The 21,535-nt window shown below is 26.6% G+C and overlaps 1 protein-coding gene across 2 annotated transcripts in view; it reads left to right on the plus strand.

Annotated features, from left to right (window-relative positions):
• Positions 1-21,535, plus strand: part of LOC100207782 (dynamin-like GTPase OPA1, mitochondrial) — a 97,253-nt gene that overhangs the window by 60,346 nt on the left and 15,372 nt on the right. For both annotated transcript variants that reach the window (XM_065792394.1, XM_065792395.1), the window contains exons 13-22: positions 154-216; positions 326-393; positions 3,947-4,019; positions 6,747-6,819; positions 7,505-7,685; positions 14,364-14,606; positions 14,958-15,002; positions 15,171-15,293; positions 15,487-15,675; positions 15,836-15,979. In XM_065792394.1, coding sequence (XP_065648466.1) covers positions 154-216; positions 326-393; positions 3,947-4,019; positions 6,747-6,819; positions 7,505-7,685; positions 14,364-14,606; positions 14,958-15,002; positions 15,171-15,293; positions 15,487-15,675; positions 15,836-15,979 — 1,202 coding nt within the window. The remainder of the gene's footprint in view (positions 1-153; positions 217-325; positions 394-3,946; positions 4,020-6,746; positions 6,820-7,504; positions 7,686-14,363; positions 14,607-14,957; positions 15,003-15,170; positions 15,294-15,486; positions 15,676-15,835; positions 15,980-21,535) is intronic.

The following is a 21,535-nucleotide window of genomic DNA, read 5'->3' on the forward strand; positions in this document are numbered from 1 at the left end:
ATGTATACATATATATACATATACATATATATGTATACATATATATACATATACATATATATATATATATATATATATATATATATATATATATATATATATATATATATATATATATATATTAAATATCAAATATTAATTTTCTTCGAATAGATGGATCAATTGATGCAGAACGAAGTATTGTCACAGATCTTGCAAGCCAAATGGATCCATCAGGTTCTAAGCATTTTTATTTTTTGAAATAATTTATTGTTTGCTTGACTTTCTATAATTTATTGTTTTCTTGATATTTTTAAATCATATTTTTTATTTTTTAACCTTATAGGAAAACGCACTATTTTTGTTATGACAAAGGTAGATGTAGCTGAAGCCAACCAAACAGATCCTACAAGGGTATAGCTTTTATATTTTAAGTTGGTCAACATCAACAGTAATTCTTTTTTAAAAGATTAAAAGTGGGATTGTAGCTTTTGTAAACATAATTTATATGTGGATATATTCTGCTTATTCCTATTTCAATATAGCGTTATCATTGATAATTGATTGACTTTGTAAGTCATTAATAAAAAAAGTATATATTTTTTAAGTGATAGAATAAATATTGCTTGTAACCTAGATCTTTTTTTTTTAATTTAATTTACCTCACTAAGCCACCAAATGTGGCCATTACTTTTAAGGAGGCTACCCAATTTTTTTTTTTGCAACTCTCTTGCAACCCTAAACTTCAAAATCCAAACATGGTTAATCAAGGTTTTTAGTACTTTCAGAGGTAACCTTGAACTATTATAAGCTAACTTTATCATTCTGGATTGCAAACTGAGTGATAACTAGTCTACTACCACACATAAATAACCTCATATTTACTAGCTTTTTTACTCATAAAAAAGTTATCCTTATAGTTTATGAAATGCCAGTATTTTAAAGTTATTTGTGCCTAAGGATTGTACTTTTCATTACAGTTATGTATGAATTCATATACTGTTCAAAAATTATTTGAAATGTTATACATTTTGAATATTCGGTCTTCAATAAGCATTGAATTTTGAAAAAATCTATGAAAGTTCAATAAATAGTGGCTGCTTTCTCTTCAGGTTTTAGTATATGGTCTTTATTGTTGATTTAGAACATTGTTTTTTTTTTTTTTTTTGCAATTTAATTCATTTTAATTAACGGATTTAAACTAAAATAAAAGCATAATAAAAGTGAGATATTGTAAAATTATATTATCAGCTAAATTTATCATTGCTGCTTGAGCAATGATAAATGTATTGAAAAGTGATAGCACAATTGTTGTCGATGAAAATACAATAAACAAATATTATAACAAAACAAAATTGCAAACAAATAAAATAAAATCAGAATTAAATGCATAAAAGATTAAATTGGTGTCAAAAACTTTTTTCTGCCAAATGAAAATTATACCTAAAAATAATAAACATAAAAAAGCATCCTCCCTACCTCATTGCCTCAATCTATCTTATGTTTATAGTCTTCAAAGTAACTTTCCATTCATTAAATCTAATTACTAATTTGAATTCAGCTGTATTATTTTTGGATCTTAGTGTTGATGAATATTTTCAGTTCTTCTCCCAAAGACCATTATGGCCACTACATTCAGGGAGGCTTCAATTATGGTTACAACCCACTCTAAACTCTATAACTTGGAAACTCAAATGTTGTCGAACAAGGCTGCTGCATGGAGAAACAATTTAAGGGTGATACTGCCAAGGACATGGTGGGGATCGAACTCAGAACTTCAGAAACGACAACAACAAAACTTGTTCAACTGGATTTGCATGAAGAGTTATGTCATAAGATTCAGTTCTTATAACTGCCTTTTTCTGGGAAGAAGTAATAAGATCAGACCCATGAATTAGCGATGGAATTTTAGACTTACTTAAGTTAATGACACTGTTGACAATTTTTCATATAAATACAAGGTTCAGAAAACTGATAAGATACAAGATTTAGGAAACTGAGAGTAAAATGTGTCTTTACCCATATATAATATGGGTATATATGAATACAAACATATAACAGGGGTAGCTAGAGAAAATGGTAGAGTTAGAAGCAAGAAAACTTGGAGAGTGTGTGTTACATATGGTATGAAAAGATATATATACTTTAGGATGTATTAATTTTTACGCACCCCTAGTCACAAACCCAACCCTAGCTATTTTTAACAAACCCGTTCAAGGCCTGAGTCAAACTTCAACTCTAGTCACTTACTACAGCCTGTTGGAAAGTAACATTTTTAATGTAAAGAATTTTAAGTTGTTTTAAATATATACAAATCAAATTGAAAAACTATATTTTTTTGAGAACCATATAATTAAAAAAAACTGTTTTATTCTAATCTTACAAATTTACTCCCAGGCTGCAAGCCACAAATATTTTATTTGTGAGTTAACAGAAGATAACTCACAAAAAGAACAAGTGGTGATAGCTTGCTATCATCACCTGGTATTATTTGTAGAAAAGAAAAAAAATGCAACCTTAAAAAGATTAGGCAGAGACTCAAGTTTAATAGCAAGAGTATGTTCAACAACATTTACAATTTAAATTATTTATCAGAAGTGATGATTTTTTTTTTAAACTAAAATAATAGTGCTGTTGTGTCATCAGAGCCAATTTATAAGTAAAATTGTTAGAAAGATCTTTGATATAGGTAAGGAATAAAGCAAGATCAATAATGGAACCTGTGTACCCCAGAAGTTACAGGAAATGAAATAGAGTGTTGTGTGTCAATGTCAATTTTAATATTGTGATTAGAAAGTAATGGTTCAATAGTTTTAAAATTATACCTAGATACACCATAAAAAGCAAGCTTGTGGAAGAAAAAAAACAAGCATAGCAGTCATTATTAAATATCTTTGATATATCAAGAGCCATTGCCCTTGTCTTGATGAGTTATGTTGGTGCAACCAAACTTGATACTTCTTACATATAGCATCAGTTTAGATGTTTGACAAAACTTAACTTTGCATTTAGAACTTTTGCACTGATATCATCATTGTTTTGGCTTTATTGTATCATTGTTTGTAAATCTCTCAAGTACTTCAAGTTTTTTGAGAAACTCCCCTTGAATCTTGACATGTATATATATATATATATATATATATATATATATATATATATATATATATATATATACATATATATATATATATATATTTATATATATATATATATATATATATATATATATATTTATATATATATATATATATATATATATATATATATATATATATATATATATATATATATATATATATATATATATATATTTATATATATATATATATATATATATTTATATATATATATATATATTGTTTTTTTTTGTTTGTTTTTTTGTTCTAATGTTTTGGTTGCAAAATTGCAGCAAGGTATCATTTTCTCATATGGAAGTTAAAAACCTTGCAATTCACAAAGCTATAGTAAATAAAAAGAGTTACTATAATATTAAAGATTGGTTACTGGCAAGTTTGGGAACTGGTAAATAGTCAGTTAATATTGTCATTTTGATAATAAAAACCATACAATTTTATATTATAAAACTTATGGTCATTTATAATATCCCACTCAAAAATTAAAATAGAATCAAAATGTGCAACGTAAATTTCTGTGTAATTTATGTTGCACTAGAATTCTGCTCTGAGTACTCAAAGGTGTTTTAATCAGCGAATGAGTTGGTAGCCATAACTACCTATGAAACAGTATATTTTATGAGAACTTTTACAATTCTAAACATTTTTAAAATAAGAGAATTTATGAGTAACAAACAAGGTGCAATCAATTGTTCCCATACAATAACTAGTTTTACTATATTATATATTTTTAACTTTTTAGTTGATGTAAGTAGTCAATATTTCTTTTGCCAACGTCTATTTTTGGGGTTGATTTAGCTAATGGATACTAAACCTAAAGGTATGTTCTTTAGATTAAGAAGATTTTATCAGGAAAGTTGTTTCCTATGAAAGCTATGGGGTATTTTGCTGTTGTAACAGGAACTGGTAAAATCGCTTTTTGTTTTTTTAAATAAATTTTTTATACAGGAAATAAATATTTTATTTCTTTTCTTATTTCTTCTTTTTTTCTCTAGAACGAAAATCAAATCCAAATAAATTTACTCTTGATTTTCATTTATATAGCATTTAAAATTTTTCATTTTTATAACACTGTAGATATAATATATATAAATATATATATATATATATATATATATATATATATATATATATATATATATATATATATATATATATAATACAGGGCCTATTCTAGGAAAAAAATATGGGCAGTGGTTCCCCTTGTTCTGGAGAAATTCAGTGTTTTTTTGCGAAAAAAACAATATTTGCCATAAAAAACATTTAAAAAAAAAAGGTTCTCAAATTTTATTAAAACAAAAGAATAAATGCATACCAAGAATAGCTAACTTTTTTATTTTGTCGAAGCTCCCCTTTTTCGTTTGGTTGTAGGCCAAAATGTCAGCATATTATTCGCCGTAATCTACATACTTGATAATTTATTTAAGCGTGTTTTATTCCTAAAAGTTTCAGTACACAGTGTCATTGATTTTTTTGTTTGTTTACATAATCTATCTTTTGCGCAATGTTATAAAAAGAAGAATATAAAGAGAAAGACTTTGTTAAAAGTTGTTTTACTTTAGAAACTATTTATTTTAGTCTTATGCAAATATCTATGCACACTTAACATTGTATGATACATCATCTATGGCATCATACTGAAATAGCTGTGTGATGAGGTTTCAGTACATACATTGAGTTAGGGTTTAAGTTTGAGGAGGAGAACTGTCTTTGGATAGTGCTAACCTGTTCTAATAATTTTTGTTTTACAAAAGTGTGTATGGTAGGGTGCAAAAGTGACCAGGCAAGAACATAAATTGACTTTTGAATGAAAAGTATAATATATTTTAAATTTTCACTAGAATTTCAAAAAGTTGATTTCAAATGTAAAATCAAATAATTTTTTACTAAATCTTAGCAATCTAATCTAAAAGTTCATTTTATTGAAATATGCATCTGTAAAGATATCTTGGTAGAACCAAAAATAATAATATTCAAATACTTTTTTCTTCAATTTTTTTTAATTCAAATACGTCTTTATTTAATTTTTCAAAAAGATGAATTTTATTGTTTTTTTTTTAAATAAAAAGAATTTTGTTTTAAATATCAATTGCAAATAACAATAATAAATTATTAAATTAATAAATAATAATTAGAATAATTTGCAATTGCAATTAACAATATATTATTGCAATATATGCAAATAACCAAATAAATTGAATAAATATTTTGAATGAAAATCACAAAGCAAAAATATAAAAGTTATATAAAAAATATACAAAAATTAAAGAAGTAGTGTTACTTTTTTTCAATGTTAATTCACCTCCCCAAGACTAAGAAGCCCACAACAGTTGAGGAGGCTTCTATTTAATTGTGGTTACAACCACAATTAAAGAGAAAAATTAAAGAGTTTTATAAATATTATTTTTCTATTTAATAAAAAGTAGAAAATAGAAAACTAGGATTTTTAAATATTTTGTCAGGTAAAGCAAATTAGGATTTTGTATGCATGGAATTCTTACTTTTAAGACTTTATATTAACGTTTGCTTATGTCTGGTACATAAGATTGCATTGAAAACAAAAGTTTCTTGGCAGTAAACTAGTTTTAGTTTTAAAGACCAAGTGCTTCTGCTCCATTCTTTACAGGTTGAGAAATTTCTTATTATTTACAGAATTATTTTTATTGACAAAGTTAATTTTAATAACAGAATTACTTTAATGATAAAAATTAATAATGAAAAATCCAAGTAAAATTTCGGTTAAATTTAAAACTTTTATTATTTAGAATAAAAATTTGAAAAAATTGAAATCAGCACCAAAATTTTTTATTAAAAGTATTTTTTAAATCACTTTAAAACTCAATCAACAACACCCGAAAACTGTATAATGTAAGTTTACAACTAACACTAAAAGTTTTTAATAAGTTTTTTTTTTATTAATCTATTTGATATACTTGAATAAATTTTTTATCGTTAGGTATTCTTTCCAAAGCATTTTTTGTTAAGTTTTTTCAGACAAAATTTAGTTTTTTTTTCTATAAAGTTTTTTTCCAAATTTATATTTTACTAATGCTGGCTAAATATTATATATAGTATTTCTTTCAAATATTTCTAAAAATTCCATCTATTAAGATCTAGTCCTAGATATCCGAACTTTTTATGTCTGTTTTTTATGTTAGTTTTGGTTAGCTATTGCTTTTGCTTGAAAAAACGTTTTTTTTTATAACAAAACTGATTTAAATATGTGGATTGTTGTAATTGTTTTATAATAGTTTGAATAACAGCATAAGAAACTAACAACAACTAAATTATATTTCATAAATCATATTAAAAACATCAAAACAAAACTGAATTAAACAAGATTTCAAGTTTATAGATTCAACTGTTGAACATGTTAATGTTAAACATATGAACCTAGAAAAATATTTTTACAGCTTTAAAAAAGATTTGTCTTATTTATGTCATTTTAATCTGGAATTAGTGTTATATGTTGATAGTAAAAAAGCAAATTTAAGAATTTGAAGAAATAATTGTTTTTTATTTATTTTATTTATTCTTCCTTTGTTTATCAATAATAATTGGGCATTTGTAAGTTTTTTAGTTTACATATTTGACAAGCTTGTAAAAACATGTTGTTACTGCTCATTTTTTCAGGTAATAACAATGAAAGCATTGATTACATAAAACAGTGTGAAGAGGATTTCTTTAGAAGCTCTAAATTATTTAAGTATGTTTTTAAACAAATTATATTTTTCAGTGAATCATGTTTTTTGACACTGCATAATGAAATCAGACTTAATGTGTAGTTTATGAATTTTATTAAAATTAAAAGAAGTAGATAAAAAAATTAAATAGTGTAGTTTTTCACCACTTTTATTTTTTAAGATCAGAATAATTAGTTTACAGCTTTAAAAAATTTTAGTTAGATCAGAAAAATCTATTAGATTGATATAATAATTTATTACACTGTTACCAATCATTATTTGATCATTTTCAGTAAACTTTGATTGTAACAAAGAAAAAATACAAAGTGTTTTTTTGTCTAGCACTCATTATAAGTGTTTTTTTACGATTGTTGGTGATGCATTTAATAATATTTTCATTAAGAGTAAAATCATAAATAATAATTTATTTTATTGTTTTTGAAATTATTTTAAAAAAATAAAGGACAATCTCTGAAAAGAACAAAATAAAATTTCAGTGGAGAACTTAAAAAAATTTTAAAGAAAAACTTAAAATGTCTATAACTACTGGCATAACTCTTCTCAGACACTAATGTATTAAATTTACTAAAAAGTATTTTTTATTTTTAGCATTAAGTTTGGTTTGATTGCTAAGAGTCACATATTTGTCATTACCAATTTTTGTTTTTTTTTTAAATATAGAAATTTTTTTTTTTCCGTTTGTTTAAGGTCTGGTGTTCTAAAAGCCAGCCAAATGACTACTCAAAATCTAAGTTTTGCTGTGGCAAATTGTTTTTGGCACATGGTTCGTGAATCTATAGAACAGCAGTCAGATACATTCAAAGCAAGAAAATTTAACTTGGAAACTGAATGGAAGAATAATTTTCCCACTGTTCGAGAACTTGACAGGGTTAGATATTTATAAAGTTTAAAAATTTATATAAAATTATGTTTACATTTTTAAAAATATATAGATGAATTAATAATAGCAAGTAAAAATTAAAAATAGTCGTTTTTAGGCTTTTGCAAGTCTTAAAACAAAAATATTTCCTTAAGCATTTATAATGATTTTCAAGCAGCCAATCACTTAAATTTAATTTTTTATGCAGCTAAGTAGTTAAATTTTAATTTATCTTTATGCAACTTATTACTTACATTTAAGTTTATTTTTCAGCAATCTTTTAAATGTATATATATATATAATATATATATATATATGTAGACCTTTGCTATAGAAATATATATATTCAGAATGGTCACACATTCAGAATGGTCACACACTGCTCGTGTGTGACCATTTGGCGAATTTTATATGTCAGAATTATATATATGCCAAAGTTTATAAATAACTAGAAAGTTTTTAAAAACTTTCTAGTTATTTAATTTGCATTTTTGTAGTTTTTTAAAAAAATTATAAATTTAATTAGTTTCCTCAATTTTATTAATGCATTTTGGCATTAATTAAATGTCATAGAGTTGTTAAGTCCTGTTTTTTATACAAATATAATAAGTTTAAAACCTATATGAGGTCAGCAATTTTTTGCCGACATCAAACACTTTAAGGTCGGCATTACCAAATGCTGACCCTAATTCCAATTGTTGCAAGCTGTGTCTTTAAAAAAGCAATTCTGCTTTTTTAAAGGCACAGTTTGCAAAAATAAAAATAAATTAAAAAGAGTGCCAATTAAAATGCAAATATTTTTAACTAGATTAGACTATATGATTTGTTTCTTAAAAAATCAGTTTCTTATAAAAATGTCTTTATGAAAAAATAAATTGATAGTATCGTCAGGGGTAAGCAAATTTACATATTATAATTAGAATTGGCTAATATAATTGGATATAAATAATTTTAAAACCAAATATCTGTTCTTGACATTACAAAGAACATGAATAAAACTCTCTATGTTAAAATAAATCCAAATTCTGTTGAAATAAAAAAAAAAATTTAGCTTTTGCTCCAGTAAAAAATCTATAGTGCAGATATTTGGTATTATATATCCAAAGCTAGTTATGCGGATTTGCATCATCAAAACATCCCAATATTCTGTCATAAATCTTTTTCCTAGTCAATCCTCTGTCTTCCTACATTGGAAGACAGATTCACTAAGAAAAAGATTTACTAAATAATAGCTATTAAAGCTATTATTTAAAACTAGTTGAGATCAGACCTGTAAAAATACGGGTCTTTGTAAGTCTATTCCAAACCAAACTTTTCTATACTTTTTCCTTATGTATCCTAGCTTTCTGGATCCAAAATATGGGTCTTTTCCAAACCTACCATTTCTATACATATCTATTCCACACCAATGATTTATATACCTATTCCCTATTTACTTCAATATTTTTTATTAAAATAATTTATTCTGAAAAAAACATTCAAGAGCAAAAAACTTAACATGTGCACCTTTTCCTCAGGTTTTATAAAAAAAAATTTAATTCACCTCCCCAAGGCCGCTACAGATGACGAGGCTACTTAATTGTGGTTATAACCCTCTCTCAACTCTATAACTCCGAAACACGAACCTTGACGAACAAGGCCGCTGTGCAGAGAAACAAGTTGAGCGCGGTACTACCAGGGATGTGGTGGAGATCAAACTCAGAACCTCTCGCTTATAAAGTGAGCACTTTACAACGACACCACTACCGCAAAATAATAATAATATAGCAAAAAAGATTTTTAAAATTTAAAATAAAATTTTAAAGTTTTCTCATTTTATAAATATCTTATACGTGATTATCTCTATTTTGATTATCTCTATTTTATTATATCTCTATCTCTATTATTCTCTATAGTTTGCCTGCAAACTCAATATATGCTAAAGACGTTTAAACTTACAAATGTTTGTACGTAACGTTATACAAATGGAACTAAAAAGATCATAGACCACTAAAACATAGCCATAAAAAAAAGATAGTTCTTATGATTATAATTTAAAACTAAAAATTAATAGCCTCAGCTATTAAACGCTAATCTAAAAATAAAGCCAAATAAATTTGCGCATTGACGTTGGTTTGTAGCAAAATAAACCTTTATGTATCAAGTTTCTTTTTGTGTTTGTCTTACATGTTTTGATTAATTTTAATTATGTTGCAAACAATTGCATAAAAACATATAAAACCGGTACAGATATATCATTTCTTGAATAAGAGATTGTATTTATTACAATAGAAATAAATAAATAGTTTTTGTCTTTGTTAGAATATATCCCATATATATATATATATATATATATATATATATATATATATATATATATATATATATATATATATATATATATATATATATATATATATATATATATATATATATATATATTCCAAAAATATATTCCATATATCTCTAATAGAAGGAGTTTTTTTTAAAAGTTTATATAAAAGCTAATCCTAAAAATTTCTAATTTTTTTATATAATTGGACTTTTTACATTTTATAAACAATATACACAAACAATTACATATTTGTTTATATATATTGTTTATATTGGGATGGTTAAGTACCAAACTTGTCTATACAACAAAGTTTTAAAAAATTAGTTTTATATTAAAAAACGATTTATATGTTTCTATACTTAAAATATTTAATATAGTATACTTAAAATATTTAAGTGCACTGAACTGCAATTACTTTTAATTTTTTTGTTTTATCTCATTTCAACATATTTGTTGTATCATCCATACTGCAGCCGTTTTTCAAAACGTAAAAAAAATCAATTTTGACTTTTTTACAAAACAAGCTAGTTTAGATGTCTACAAACGTTATTGAATACATATTTTCAAAGAGTTCTAAAAAAATTTACAAAAATTATTAGATTCAAAAAACGTTTTACAAAGAGTTTTATAAGAAAAATTTTTTAAATGCGTTTTTGTCGAAATATGTAATAACATTTTAACACGTTTTGAAAAATGGCTGCAGCATATATTTATAGCAAAAAAAATTTGTAAATGTCAAAAGAAAGTTTTAAAGTTTTTTCTAGCAACAGGCTTTTTTTTTTTTTTTGTCTCCACAGCAGCACCTTCTGGAGTAGCAGGACTGTCTTATTAAGTTTTTTCTTTATTAAGTTTCGCACAATTTTTTTTTTCATACCATCCACAGTTTATTAGGACTATTTACCTGAGCACATTAATAACACAAGTATCTCATACGCAATAAATTTTTTCTCCGGGTGTTTTGATGTTTTTAGAAAAAATTTTGCTTTTTTAAAAATCTTTTCATTTGTTAAAGTGTATAATATTGTTACTTATATTTGTATATAATCTCTACAAAACTTCAAAAGTATATTTTAGAATAATCAAAAAAAAATTTTTTTTTAAAAAGTCACCAGTGGTAGGACTCAAACTTCAGCTTACTTGTTCAGAAGCTCAGAGTGCTATCCACTCGGCCACGCTGACACGTTTAAAATGAAAATTTTTAAAAGTATTTTATGATTTTTTTAATGGAAATGGAAAAAATGGAAATGGAATAAATGAAAATGAAAAAAAAAAAAAAAAAAAAAAAAAAAAAAAAAAATGTTATAGATCAAAAGCTGCCAAGGATACTGTGTCAAACATGCTCGAATGAGCATTAACACTACTAACATATTAAGTTTGGCTATAATATATAAGATTTAGTTTTTAATATCAAACATTCTTAAAAATACATTTAAAAAAGTCAAACATTCTTTTTGTATCTTATTTTATTTTATTTGTATATTTATTTTTTTTATTTTGCACAAACTCATTTATATATATATATATATATATATATATATATATATATATATATATATATATATATATATATATATATATATATATATATATATATATATATATATATATATATATATATATATATATATATATATATATATATATATATATATATATATATATATATATATATACAAGCAGATGCTTTAACAAGTATAAAATCACATTTTTTATTTATCAGGTATTTTATTTAATGAAGATACAAATAGCTTGCCCTAAAACCGAAAGCTCTTGTAAAAAGCTGTTTAGAGGAGCAGTTTGCATAACTCACCATGTTTGTTTAGAGGAAAGCTTTTCTCTGCTCTTGCACTTGTTTACTCCTGCCAAGGACTTGGTTTAAAAAGCTTTAGGTTACAGTAAAATAGCTCGAAAATATAAAAAAGTAAAGCTAGTGTACAATCTATAATAAAATAGTATAAAATGCATAATGCTGTAGAAAATATGAAAAGAATGTAAGAGCCCATGCAAGAGATCATTTTGCAAAGATAACAGAATTCTTAGAGATGAATATATATATTCATATATATTCATATGCCTTGCATCCTCGAGGCATAGATTTGATCAGGTGATCAATGAAACTTTGTGGAATCACTGCCCAGGCCTATTGGATTTGTTCAAACAGTTGATCCTTATTATGAACACCTTCACGATTAATTCTGCGGTTGACGATCTCCCACAGGTTCTCAATAGGGTTGAGATCCGGAGATTGAGGCGGCCAATCCATCACTGATAGGTGGTTGTCTTGAAACCACTGCTTGACTACTTTTGCAGTGTGTTTCGGATCGTTGTCTTGCTGAAAAACCCATTTTATTGGCATATTCCATTCAGCATGAGGTAACATAACATCTTTCAGGATATTTTTATACATGAAACGGTCCATTATTCCATCGTTTCGATGTATTGGACCTAGACCGTTAGCAGAAAAATACCCCCAGACCATTACATTGCCTCCACCATGCTTCATGGTCTTATGGCAGTAACGAAAATCGAGGCGTTTTCCGGCCGGTCGACATACACGGCAAATGTCATTGCTCCCAATGATGTTGAACTTCGATTCATCACTGAACAGTACAGTTCGTCATTTCTGCACATTCCAGTCAATATGAGATATAGCAAAGAGGAGTCTTTTCTTCTGGTTTTTTAGTGAAATCAGCGGTTTCTTTGCAGGGCGTTGAGAAAACAATCCGGCTTCAACAGCACGTCGTCTGATTGTTCAGTCTGATACAGGCAGCTCTAATTGCTTTTGTATCTCGACTGATGATATCCAGGGATCCTTCTTGACTGATCTGACGATCATAGAATCCTCTCTAGAAGTGGTGGAACGCGTCCACCTTTGTTATCTGCTGCCAACTTCCCCATAGAACGATATTTGGAACATAGTCTTGATATGGTCCATTTTTTCACGCAATATTTATCACAAATACTTTTTTGTGACATTCCACTTATGTAATCGACAATAATTTTCTTTCATATTTGCAATCCAAGACTGTTGGGAGCCATTTTTGCACATGAAGTCATAAAAATAATAAAAATAGATAATCACGCTTCTCAAGGCTTACCGTGTTACATTTATCTTGTGATGATACAATAATGCTCTGTGGAACACAACGTCTTGGTTGGATGTGGTCTGTATTGATGTAATGAAACACTTGTTGTATTTCACTTCTTGTATTGATGTTCTTCGATAAAACACTTTGATAAAACTTACTTCGATAAACTGTCTTGATAATACTGACTGATTGACTTTCATATACTGACTGAATTACATGTCGATTTACATGTCTCTTATATAGTAAAATGAACCTGTGTGAACCTCTTCTGAAAAATTCTAGATGCTTTTTTTTGATGCTTTTGGAAGCTTCTGGATGCGTCTGAATGTTTCTGGATATTTCTGGATGCTACTGGATGCCTTCAGATGCTTCTTCTGGAAGCTTCTGCATGCTTCTGGAAACTTCTAGATACTTCCTTTAATTATTAAAAAACTTCCGTGATGTTGACACGGACCAGACTTGTAGCATTAAACGCACACTGATGATATCATACTAGAAGAGGGAGCTGCCGGGGCTTCAGTACATGCATTGACTATCTTATATCCTGCTGTTAAGAGGTGCTGCTATGCTCTGCTGCTGCAATTTTTTCTTTCATTATTCTTTATATTTTTGCTTCTTTTTCTCAAAAATTAAGTACATTTTTAGAATAAGAGGGCAAAAAGGATATTATGGAAAAAATGTTTTAATTAGTTAATGTTTTAACTTATTAGAAATATTTTTGTAAAAAACAAACAGTATATGTCAAAGTATTTCCCTAAACCTAACTTGACCCTACTAAATCTTAATGAATCATACCTTATGCTGTCAAATGATAACTTAATGAATCATTCTTTAGCTGTCAAATGATAACCTAACTAATTCTTAATGAATCATACCGTAGCTGTCAAATGATAACCTTAAGTGTAAAGTTTGTAAATATAGATAATAATTGTTTATTTAATAAATATTTCTTTAACAAATAACTTTAAAAAACTGCTATTATTTTCAAAAAAACTCATTATTATGTGTATATTACTAATAGTCAAATATACACTTATAAAAATAAAATTTTCTCTCTCCTTTTTTATAGATATCTAAATCAATAATACTAACACACTAGCACTTTTTAAAAAAAAGAGAAATCTAAATATAAAACAAAAAATAAACTTTTTTAAAAAACGATTTTAAATTTGCAATTCGATACTTTTTGCATAGCAAACAATAAACAATAAAATTAACAAACAACACATTTGTATAAATAGAATATGTTAATAAATGAATAATGTTTTTACAATATTTTAATAGGACGAACTATTTGACAAAGCTCGTGGTGAGTTACTTGATGAGGCAATGAGCCTGTCACAAATTCAGCCACAAGAATGGGAAAAACTCTTAGCATCAAATTTGTGGAATGTTGTGCAAGATTATGCTATTGAGACAGTGTACTTTCCTTCTGCTCAAACAGCTAATTCATCTCAATTTAAAACTAAAGTTGATATTCTGTTAAAACAATGGGCTGAACGTATGTTGCCTTCGCATGCTGTGCAGGTAAATTAGTTAAAACATCTAGCTACGATGATTGAAGAATAAACTTCATTAACTTTTCTATTTTATGTTTATTGTTTAATGCTAACTCGTGTAAACTTTTATCATAGACCAGTTCACTAGTGTGAAATAGATAATTAAAACAAACCTAGGCATATCAGTGACTTAGAAACTAGTGCAAACTAGCAAATTATAATTTATTTATGAACCAGAAGAAACTAGTGAATTATGGAGTGTTGGAAACTAGTGAATTATAGAGTACATGGAACTAGTGTGTTATGAACTAGTTATAACTCATAAATTATGGCATTAGTCTATGTTTATGTCTGGACATAATGCAGTTTGCTATTTTAGGTTGGATATGATACTCTTTTAGCAGAATTCATTAAAGCAATGAATGTAACTATTTTAATTTTTTTTTTTTAATATTTGTTTTATTTTTTAAATCTTTTGTATTAATTCGCTCTAAGAATATCAGTAAAATTGTTTTGACATAAATTAAATAATATCAACAACTGAAGCAAATCAAACAATATCAAACCATTAAGTTTTTAACTTTTACTTTAGGAAGGTGTAGAAATTGGAGGAAAAAAAGATGCTCATAGTGCTTTGTTTAAAGATCTTAAAGATTGTGTAAAAAAAGAATGTGAATCAACACATAGCTGGCAAGCTCGAGCAAAAGAATCATTGGTAAGTTTTAAATTGTTAGTAATATAGTAAATATAATACAATCTTTGAATGTCAATATAAACTAAATTAGAATCTCCATATTTTTATCAAATGCTAATTCATTCAAAAAGTGTATAAAACAGTGCTGCCATTTTGTCTCGATAATGACTGTTACTCTACTTAAGTTTAAGTAGTACATAATTGATTTTTTAAGCGAGTTATTCAGTTATCAACATTAGAAGATAGCAATGTCCCAAATAAAGAACAATGGGATGATGCCATTAAATTTATGGAAGAAACTTTGATAAAAGAAAGTGAGTCAAATGAAAAAGTGCTTTCAAAACTGATTGGCCCTGGGTGGCAAGAAAGATTTTTGTATTGGACCAGCAGATCTAAGGAACAGGTATTTAGTTTTTAATAAATTAATATGTAAATACATTTTATATATATATATATTTCAGAAAAAAGGGAAAAATTTGCACTATATTATCACTTTTAAAATATTCAAATTAACTTTTAAGATACTTTTATGAGATATTTTTATATACAAATTAACTTTTCAGAATTTGAACAACGAAGTTAAAAAAGAACTGCAACGTTTATTACAATCAGTGAATACTGTTCACTCGCCTCAATTAGATGATGATGAGATTACCACTGTTAAAAGAAACTTGCAAATTAATAATATAGAAGTTTCACAACATGAAGTGAGTTGATTTTCCATAGTAATTTTTCAGAGTTTTTTTGAATTAACAACAATTTTTTTTTTAAGATCCTAATAGCCTGATTTTGTCATTATGGTTTTTGTTCTTTAAATTAACTTAATAAATGTAGTTTTAACAATAAAATAAATCATTTTACAAGTCAAGAAATTTATTTATATAAATAAAATTACTTAATAATTTACAAGTCAAGAAATCTATTTGGGTATCTGTCTACTAATTGAGAGATTGAAATGGTGAATGTATTAAATGTTAAGGCTCTGTGTAATTGGAGTGGATGGCCACAAAAAAGTAATGAAAACACACCAAACCAGATTAGTGATTTTTTAATCAACAACCCAAAGGCAACAGTAACCTTGTCTTTTGCCCAAATAAATTTATTCAGAGGGGCCATTCATTATATCTTACATTCACAAATGTTGTGCAAGTTATATAAAATCTAAATACACCAGAAATTGTTGGAGGAAAACTTTTTTCGTAGAGACCAAACTGCTAAAGACATGATGCCGCTCTTGGAGGCCCATATTTTACAAAACTTGATTTTTTTCTGATGAAGCTACATATACGATCAAGTTATTTTTCAATCAAATTTTCCAAGGTATGGCTACTCTTGGAGGACTTTGGAAAACTTTTTTGTTTCTGATAAGGCCACGTGGTTAAGGTTCTTTTTGGTTTGAGTTTTTTTTTATTCAGTTTTAAACAAAAAACCAATGATTCGTTTTTTTAGTCCAGTTAGTTGTTGTTGTTTTTAACGGTTTGGTTTAATTTCGGGTAAAAGCAAAGCAAAGTTTTGGAGGTCATATATTTAATAAATTTAGAATTATAGATTTTTAAAAACAGCAAAGAAAATTAAAAATTAATTTTTATTTTTTTAATGTTTCTTTTTTTTATATAAACAACTTTTTCAACATTTTTTCAACATCTACCGATGTAGTTCTTCTGGCAGTGACGATATTGCCAGCAGTAGAAAAACCCTTTCCAAAGTTACAGAAGTTGCTGGTATGCATGGATATTTTTATGCATAATTTGTTAAAATTGAGTACTGCAACTTCATAACTTTCCATCACTCACTCTAAAATATTTGTTGTTTCTTGAGCTGTTTTGGCTGCTAAATAATGATCAATTTCTAAACCTAATTTAGTCATTGTTGAAGCACTGGGTGCTGAATCATCTTGTTTCAGTCTTTTTCAAAGCAGTTTGTGGTGATTAACTTGAACATTTTCATCACTTTCATTGACTGTTATGCTTCTATTCATGTGTTAAAGCTTTTTCATGTTTTTTTCCTGAGTCAATATTGCTTTTTTTATTTCATCACATTTTTTATATTCAATCAAGTGCAGGCCTTTCTAATGTGAGTTTTAAAAACTTGCAAAACAATTATTCGGCTGCTTAGCTATCTATCAAGAGGATATCTTTCCTGAAATTCAAAAATCCGCATTTTTATAAGTATATGTGTTGGCTTGTGTTTGTGATATTGATGGGATTGAAGCTCTCAATGAATGGAATATAATTCAGTTACCATATCTTGGATTGTTGGTCTTTTATCAACTGATAAGGTTACTGAAATATTGTAAGTTTTTTCAATAAATAGAATGCTGCATTCTAATGTCTTCCATTGATTATCTGAGAGGCATGACCTTTCAGATCATTGGTTTTTGCAAGTGTTTTAATTTGATCTTTGACTTCAAGAACTGACTTTATGCACATGTACTCGGAATTCCATTATATTCCATCCTGGGCCTAATTCCAAGTTTTTCACAAGCATCTTGAAGCTTGGTATTAGAGAGATTACTTCAATGTGTATGTGATGCTAAATCTGTACAGTTTTTTATTGCTTTAAAAAGTTTAATTGAATTTTTGATTGCATCAAGAATAACTAACTGGATTGTATGATTATGTGATTCTGAATTAGTTATATCACTTTCTTTAGCAACTAAAACACTGTTGCTGCCATTGTCATTAATGCAGGCTTGCTGGACTTCCTGCAAATATTAAATTATTTTATGTCTTGCATGTTCCTACAGGCATCAATAATATTTAAGCAACAAAATATTTTGATTGTATTAGTTATTTATTTGCTTATTAAGATACAATAAAAACAGTTTAGAAAACAAGGTTTTCAAATTAACAATATTGTAAGGTAAATATTATAAACAATATTGAAAATTTTAGTAAGATAAAAAAATTACATCTTTTTAGAAAAAGCTTATACTATATTCACATTTTACAAGGCATTGATATCCAACACTCAAAAAACTGTATCATGGTCCAAAATGTTCTAACTTCACAGCAAGCTGTTTGTGGACTATTTTATTATGTTTACATTGTTTCCTTTTTTACTTTGCTTTTCTGTGATTTGAAATTTCTTAAATTAAATAACAATTTTATATTGTTTAATAATTTAATATTAGATAATTTTTTTGACATTTTAAAATTTTATATCAATTTTTAAAAAGTTTTTCAGTTAGGGTTCAGTTGTTTTTTTATTTTAAATAAATAAATCACTTTGATTTGGTTTTTTTGTTTCAGTTTTTATCGAAAGAACAGATTATTTCGGTTACTGCACAGCCTTAGTTTCTGATAAACTTTTCTGATTATTTTCGTGTGTTTATTAAAGTTCATAAGCAGAACTGTCGAATTTGGAGTCATGAAAAATCAAACACTGTAGAATAATACAATCAGCACAGTCCGAAAGCTTAAATTGCATCATAAAACCATACTTTTTTGTTGAACCAACTATTATTAGCCGAAACTAACTCGAGATGCTTAAAGAGTTTTTTTATCCAGTATTGGATCAAAAGCGCATTGTCAGTCAAATCTATGCACATTACACTACTGACGTTAGAACTTGGTTAAATGAGAAGTTCCCAGAAAGATAGATTAGTCAATTAGGTCAAATGGGCTGTTTGATCCCCAGATATAGCACCATTTGATTTTTTTTCTATAAGGATATGTTAAAGAGAAAGTATTTTGACAAAAAATAATGAGTATTGTCAATTTGAATCAAGAAATAACCAATTTAATCAGTTCAATTACTCATGATACTTGCCTCTATTTTTTCTGAAATTCAAAATAGGATGATTATGATTTAAGAACAAAATAGAGCCTATATTTAACAGTTATTACAGTTATTTTAATTGATTAATAAACAATGAAATATTAGAATTATAAATCTTTTTATTTTATTCATTTATCCTTATATTTGGCTAAGATATATAAGTTTACTTTTATGCTTAAATTTATTTAGCGCACTGTATTTAAAAGGTGGTTTATATTGGATACATATTATTATTGTTATTATATATTATTATTATTACATATTATTATTATTGGGTATTATATTGGACCTATTATAATAGACCTTTACATTTGCGTTTTTGCGTTCACAGCTTGTGTGTAACCATTTGACGTATTACAATAGACCTTTTGAAGCTTATATATAAAATTGTAGTGATCATTATAAAATTACCTTTATAAAAATCATATTGAATGTTCTCAAAATATTTTGATATAACAGTACATATGGTTATAACTTTTGACATAATACATATGATTATAACTTTTGAAGTTCTGTAAAATTTATAAAAGGTTTCCACACTTGTGGTAAAGTACTGTCATTTTCTACAGCTGCTTCACAAATTTTCTTTGTTTATCACTGTTTCACGAGGCATATTGGTGTTTGTTGAGTCTGGTTTTTCAAACACAGGTTTTTGGCTTTTATTAAATTAAATCTTAAACTTTATGGATTGTGGGGCAACATGTTTTAAGAGTTACCATAGCCCTTCTTTTTTTTTTTTTGAATAAACATTTTTTCATAGAAAAGATTTTTTGTTTTAAAATACTTTAGCTTGCCTGAATATTCTACATTTTGCAATTTTCATCCAGAAACATTGATATTAAGGTTTTAAAATTTTTATCCTAGTTATTTTTATAAACTGTTTGCTTATAAAGAAAATTACTTAACTGTGATGTGATGATTGTGTCTATCTGGTATTTTACATCTTTATTGTTTATGTAATTATCTAACACCAAGTTGTCACACTTAAGCATATTATATTTGCAGATATAATATATATTCCTGCTTTAATTTCTTGTAGATGTTGTAAGGTTGAATGTTACTTTGAAATCAAGTTACTTAAAGGTTAATGACATAATTTCATAAGAAAAGTCACTGTCATATCATTAAGAAATTTTATTTGCATTGCGATCAAAAATCTTCATAATAAATTGATGCTAGCAAAAAAATGCTAGCAATTTTTGCCCTGGCTTGTGCAGCCATCAGAAAAGTAATGAATTTTTTTCATGTGAGGGAACGTTTTTTGTACTAATATAACAGCTGCTAGAACATTTAGTGCTAATTCATACGCTAAATTGCCAGATAAATTATCAAGGCATTAGTTAATTTTCAATGATATTTTTTATAAACATCTATAAGATATTTTGTGAATTATTTGATGGTTTCAGTGTTAACTCTATATTCCCTTGTATGGCGAGTTAAAAGTTATTTGCAAAATTATTTGATGGTTCCAGTGTTATATGTTTCCTCTTGTATTATTTATTTTTTCTTGTTTTTCCTCCAGTGTTTGTATATTTTCTCTTGTATGACAAAGTGATTTGTAAATTTATCAAAAAATGTAGCGCAAAATTGTTAAAAAAAGATTATTTTATTAGGGAATAAAGATGGTCTTTTTATTCTATCATTATTTATATAAGTTTTTCAAGTTTTTCATTTTTGTTCTAATGTTATTTATTTTGATTATAATCGTGGAGACTTCTTCTATTTATTTGTTTAGTTTTAAATTTTTTTTCATTGTGGTTACAAGTCTTTCTATTTAACTCAAGTAGTTCTATTTAACTCTGAAATATAAACCTTGGCGAACTAGGTGGCTGCACAGAGAAACAAGCTGAGCACATTAATACTAGTTACAAGGTGGGGATCAAACTGAGAATTCCTTTCTTACAAAGAGAAAGCTGTACAACAACACAACTACCACATTTACCTAGACTTATTTCTAAATGTTTAATGTACATGGTTTTACACTTGTTTAGTTTCAACAGGTTTATAATGTCATTTTTCCAATTTAAATATGACATTATGGCAGAATTAAGCAATTTACTGTTGAATGTCCTTCCTGGTGTTAACCTGTTTTGCAGATTATGTTTGAGTATCTTTAGAAGATTACTATACAAGGTTTGGAAGCTCCTACTACCATTGACAACAGTTATATTGGGTGGAGGAGACTTTATCAAAGTTTAATTTCTCCTAGTTATGTTGCCTTCACCTCAGCTAAAGATCTTTACCTTTCTCTTATTAAATTATTTCTTATTAATCTCTTATGCATGCATTAATTTCACAAGATTTTCTATTTAGTTTTTTTTATGACTTCATTTACTGTAGATAAGGAGTCTTAAAGTTCTGCTTGTTCTCAGGTCTTATCTGTTATACACAATTATTTGTGCTATATGTTTATGCCTTTATCAACTTTGTCATTTCATTTTTAGTTGCCCTTTATTTTGTAATAGCTTTGTAGTAAAATTATT

The sequence above is a fragment of the Hydra vulgaris genome, chromosome 03 (genome assembly GCF_038396675.1).
Source record: "Hydra vulgaris chromosome 03, alternate assembly HydraT2T_AEP".
In the NCBI taxonomy this organism is placed as follows: domain Eukaryota; kingdom Metazoa; phylum Cnidaria; class Hydrozoa; order Anthoathecata; family Hydridae; genus Hydra; species Hydra vulgaris.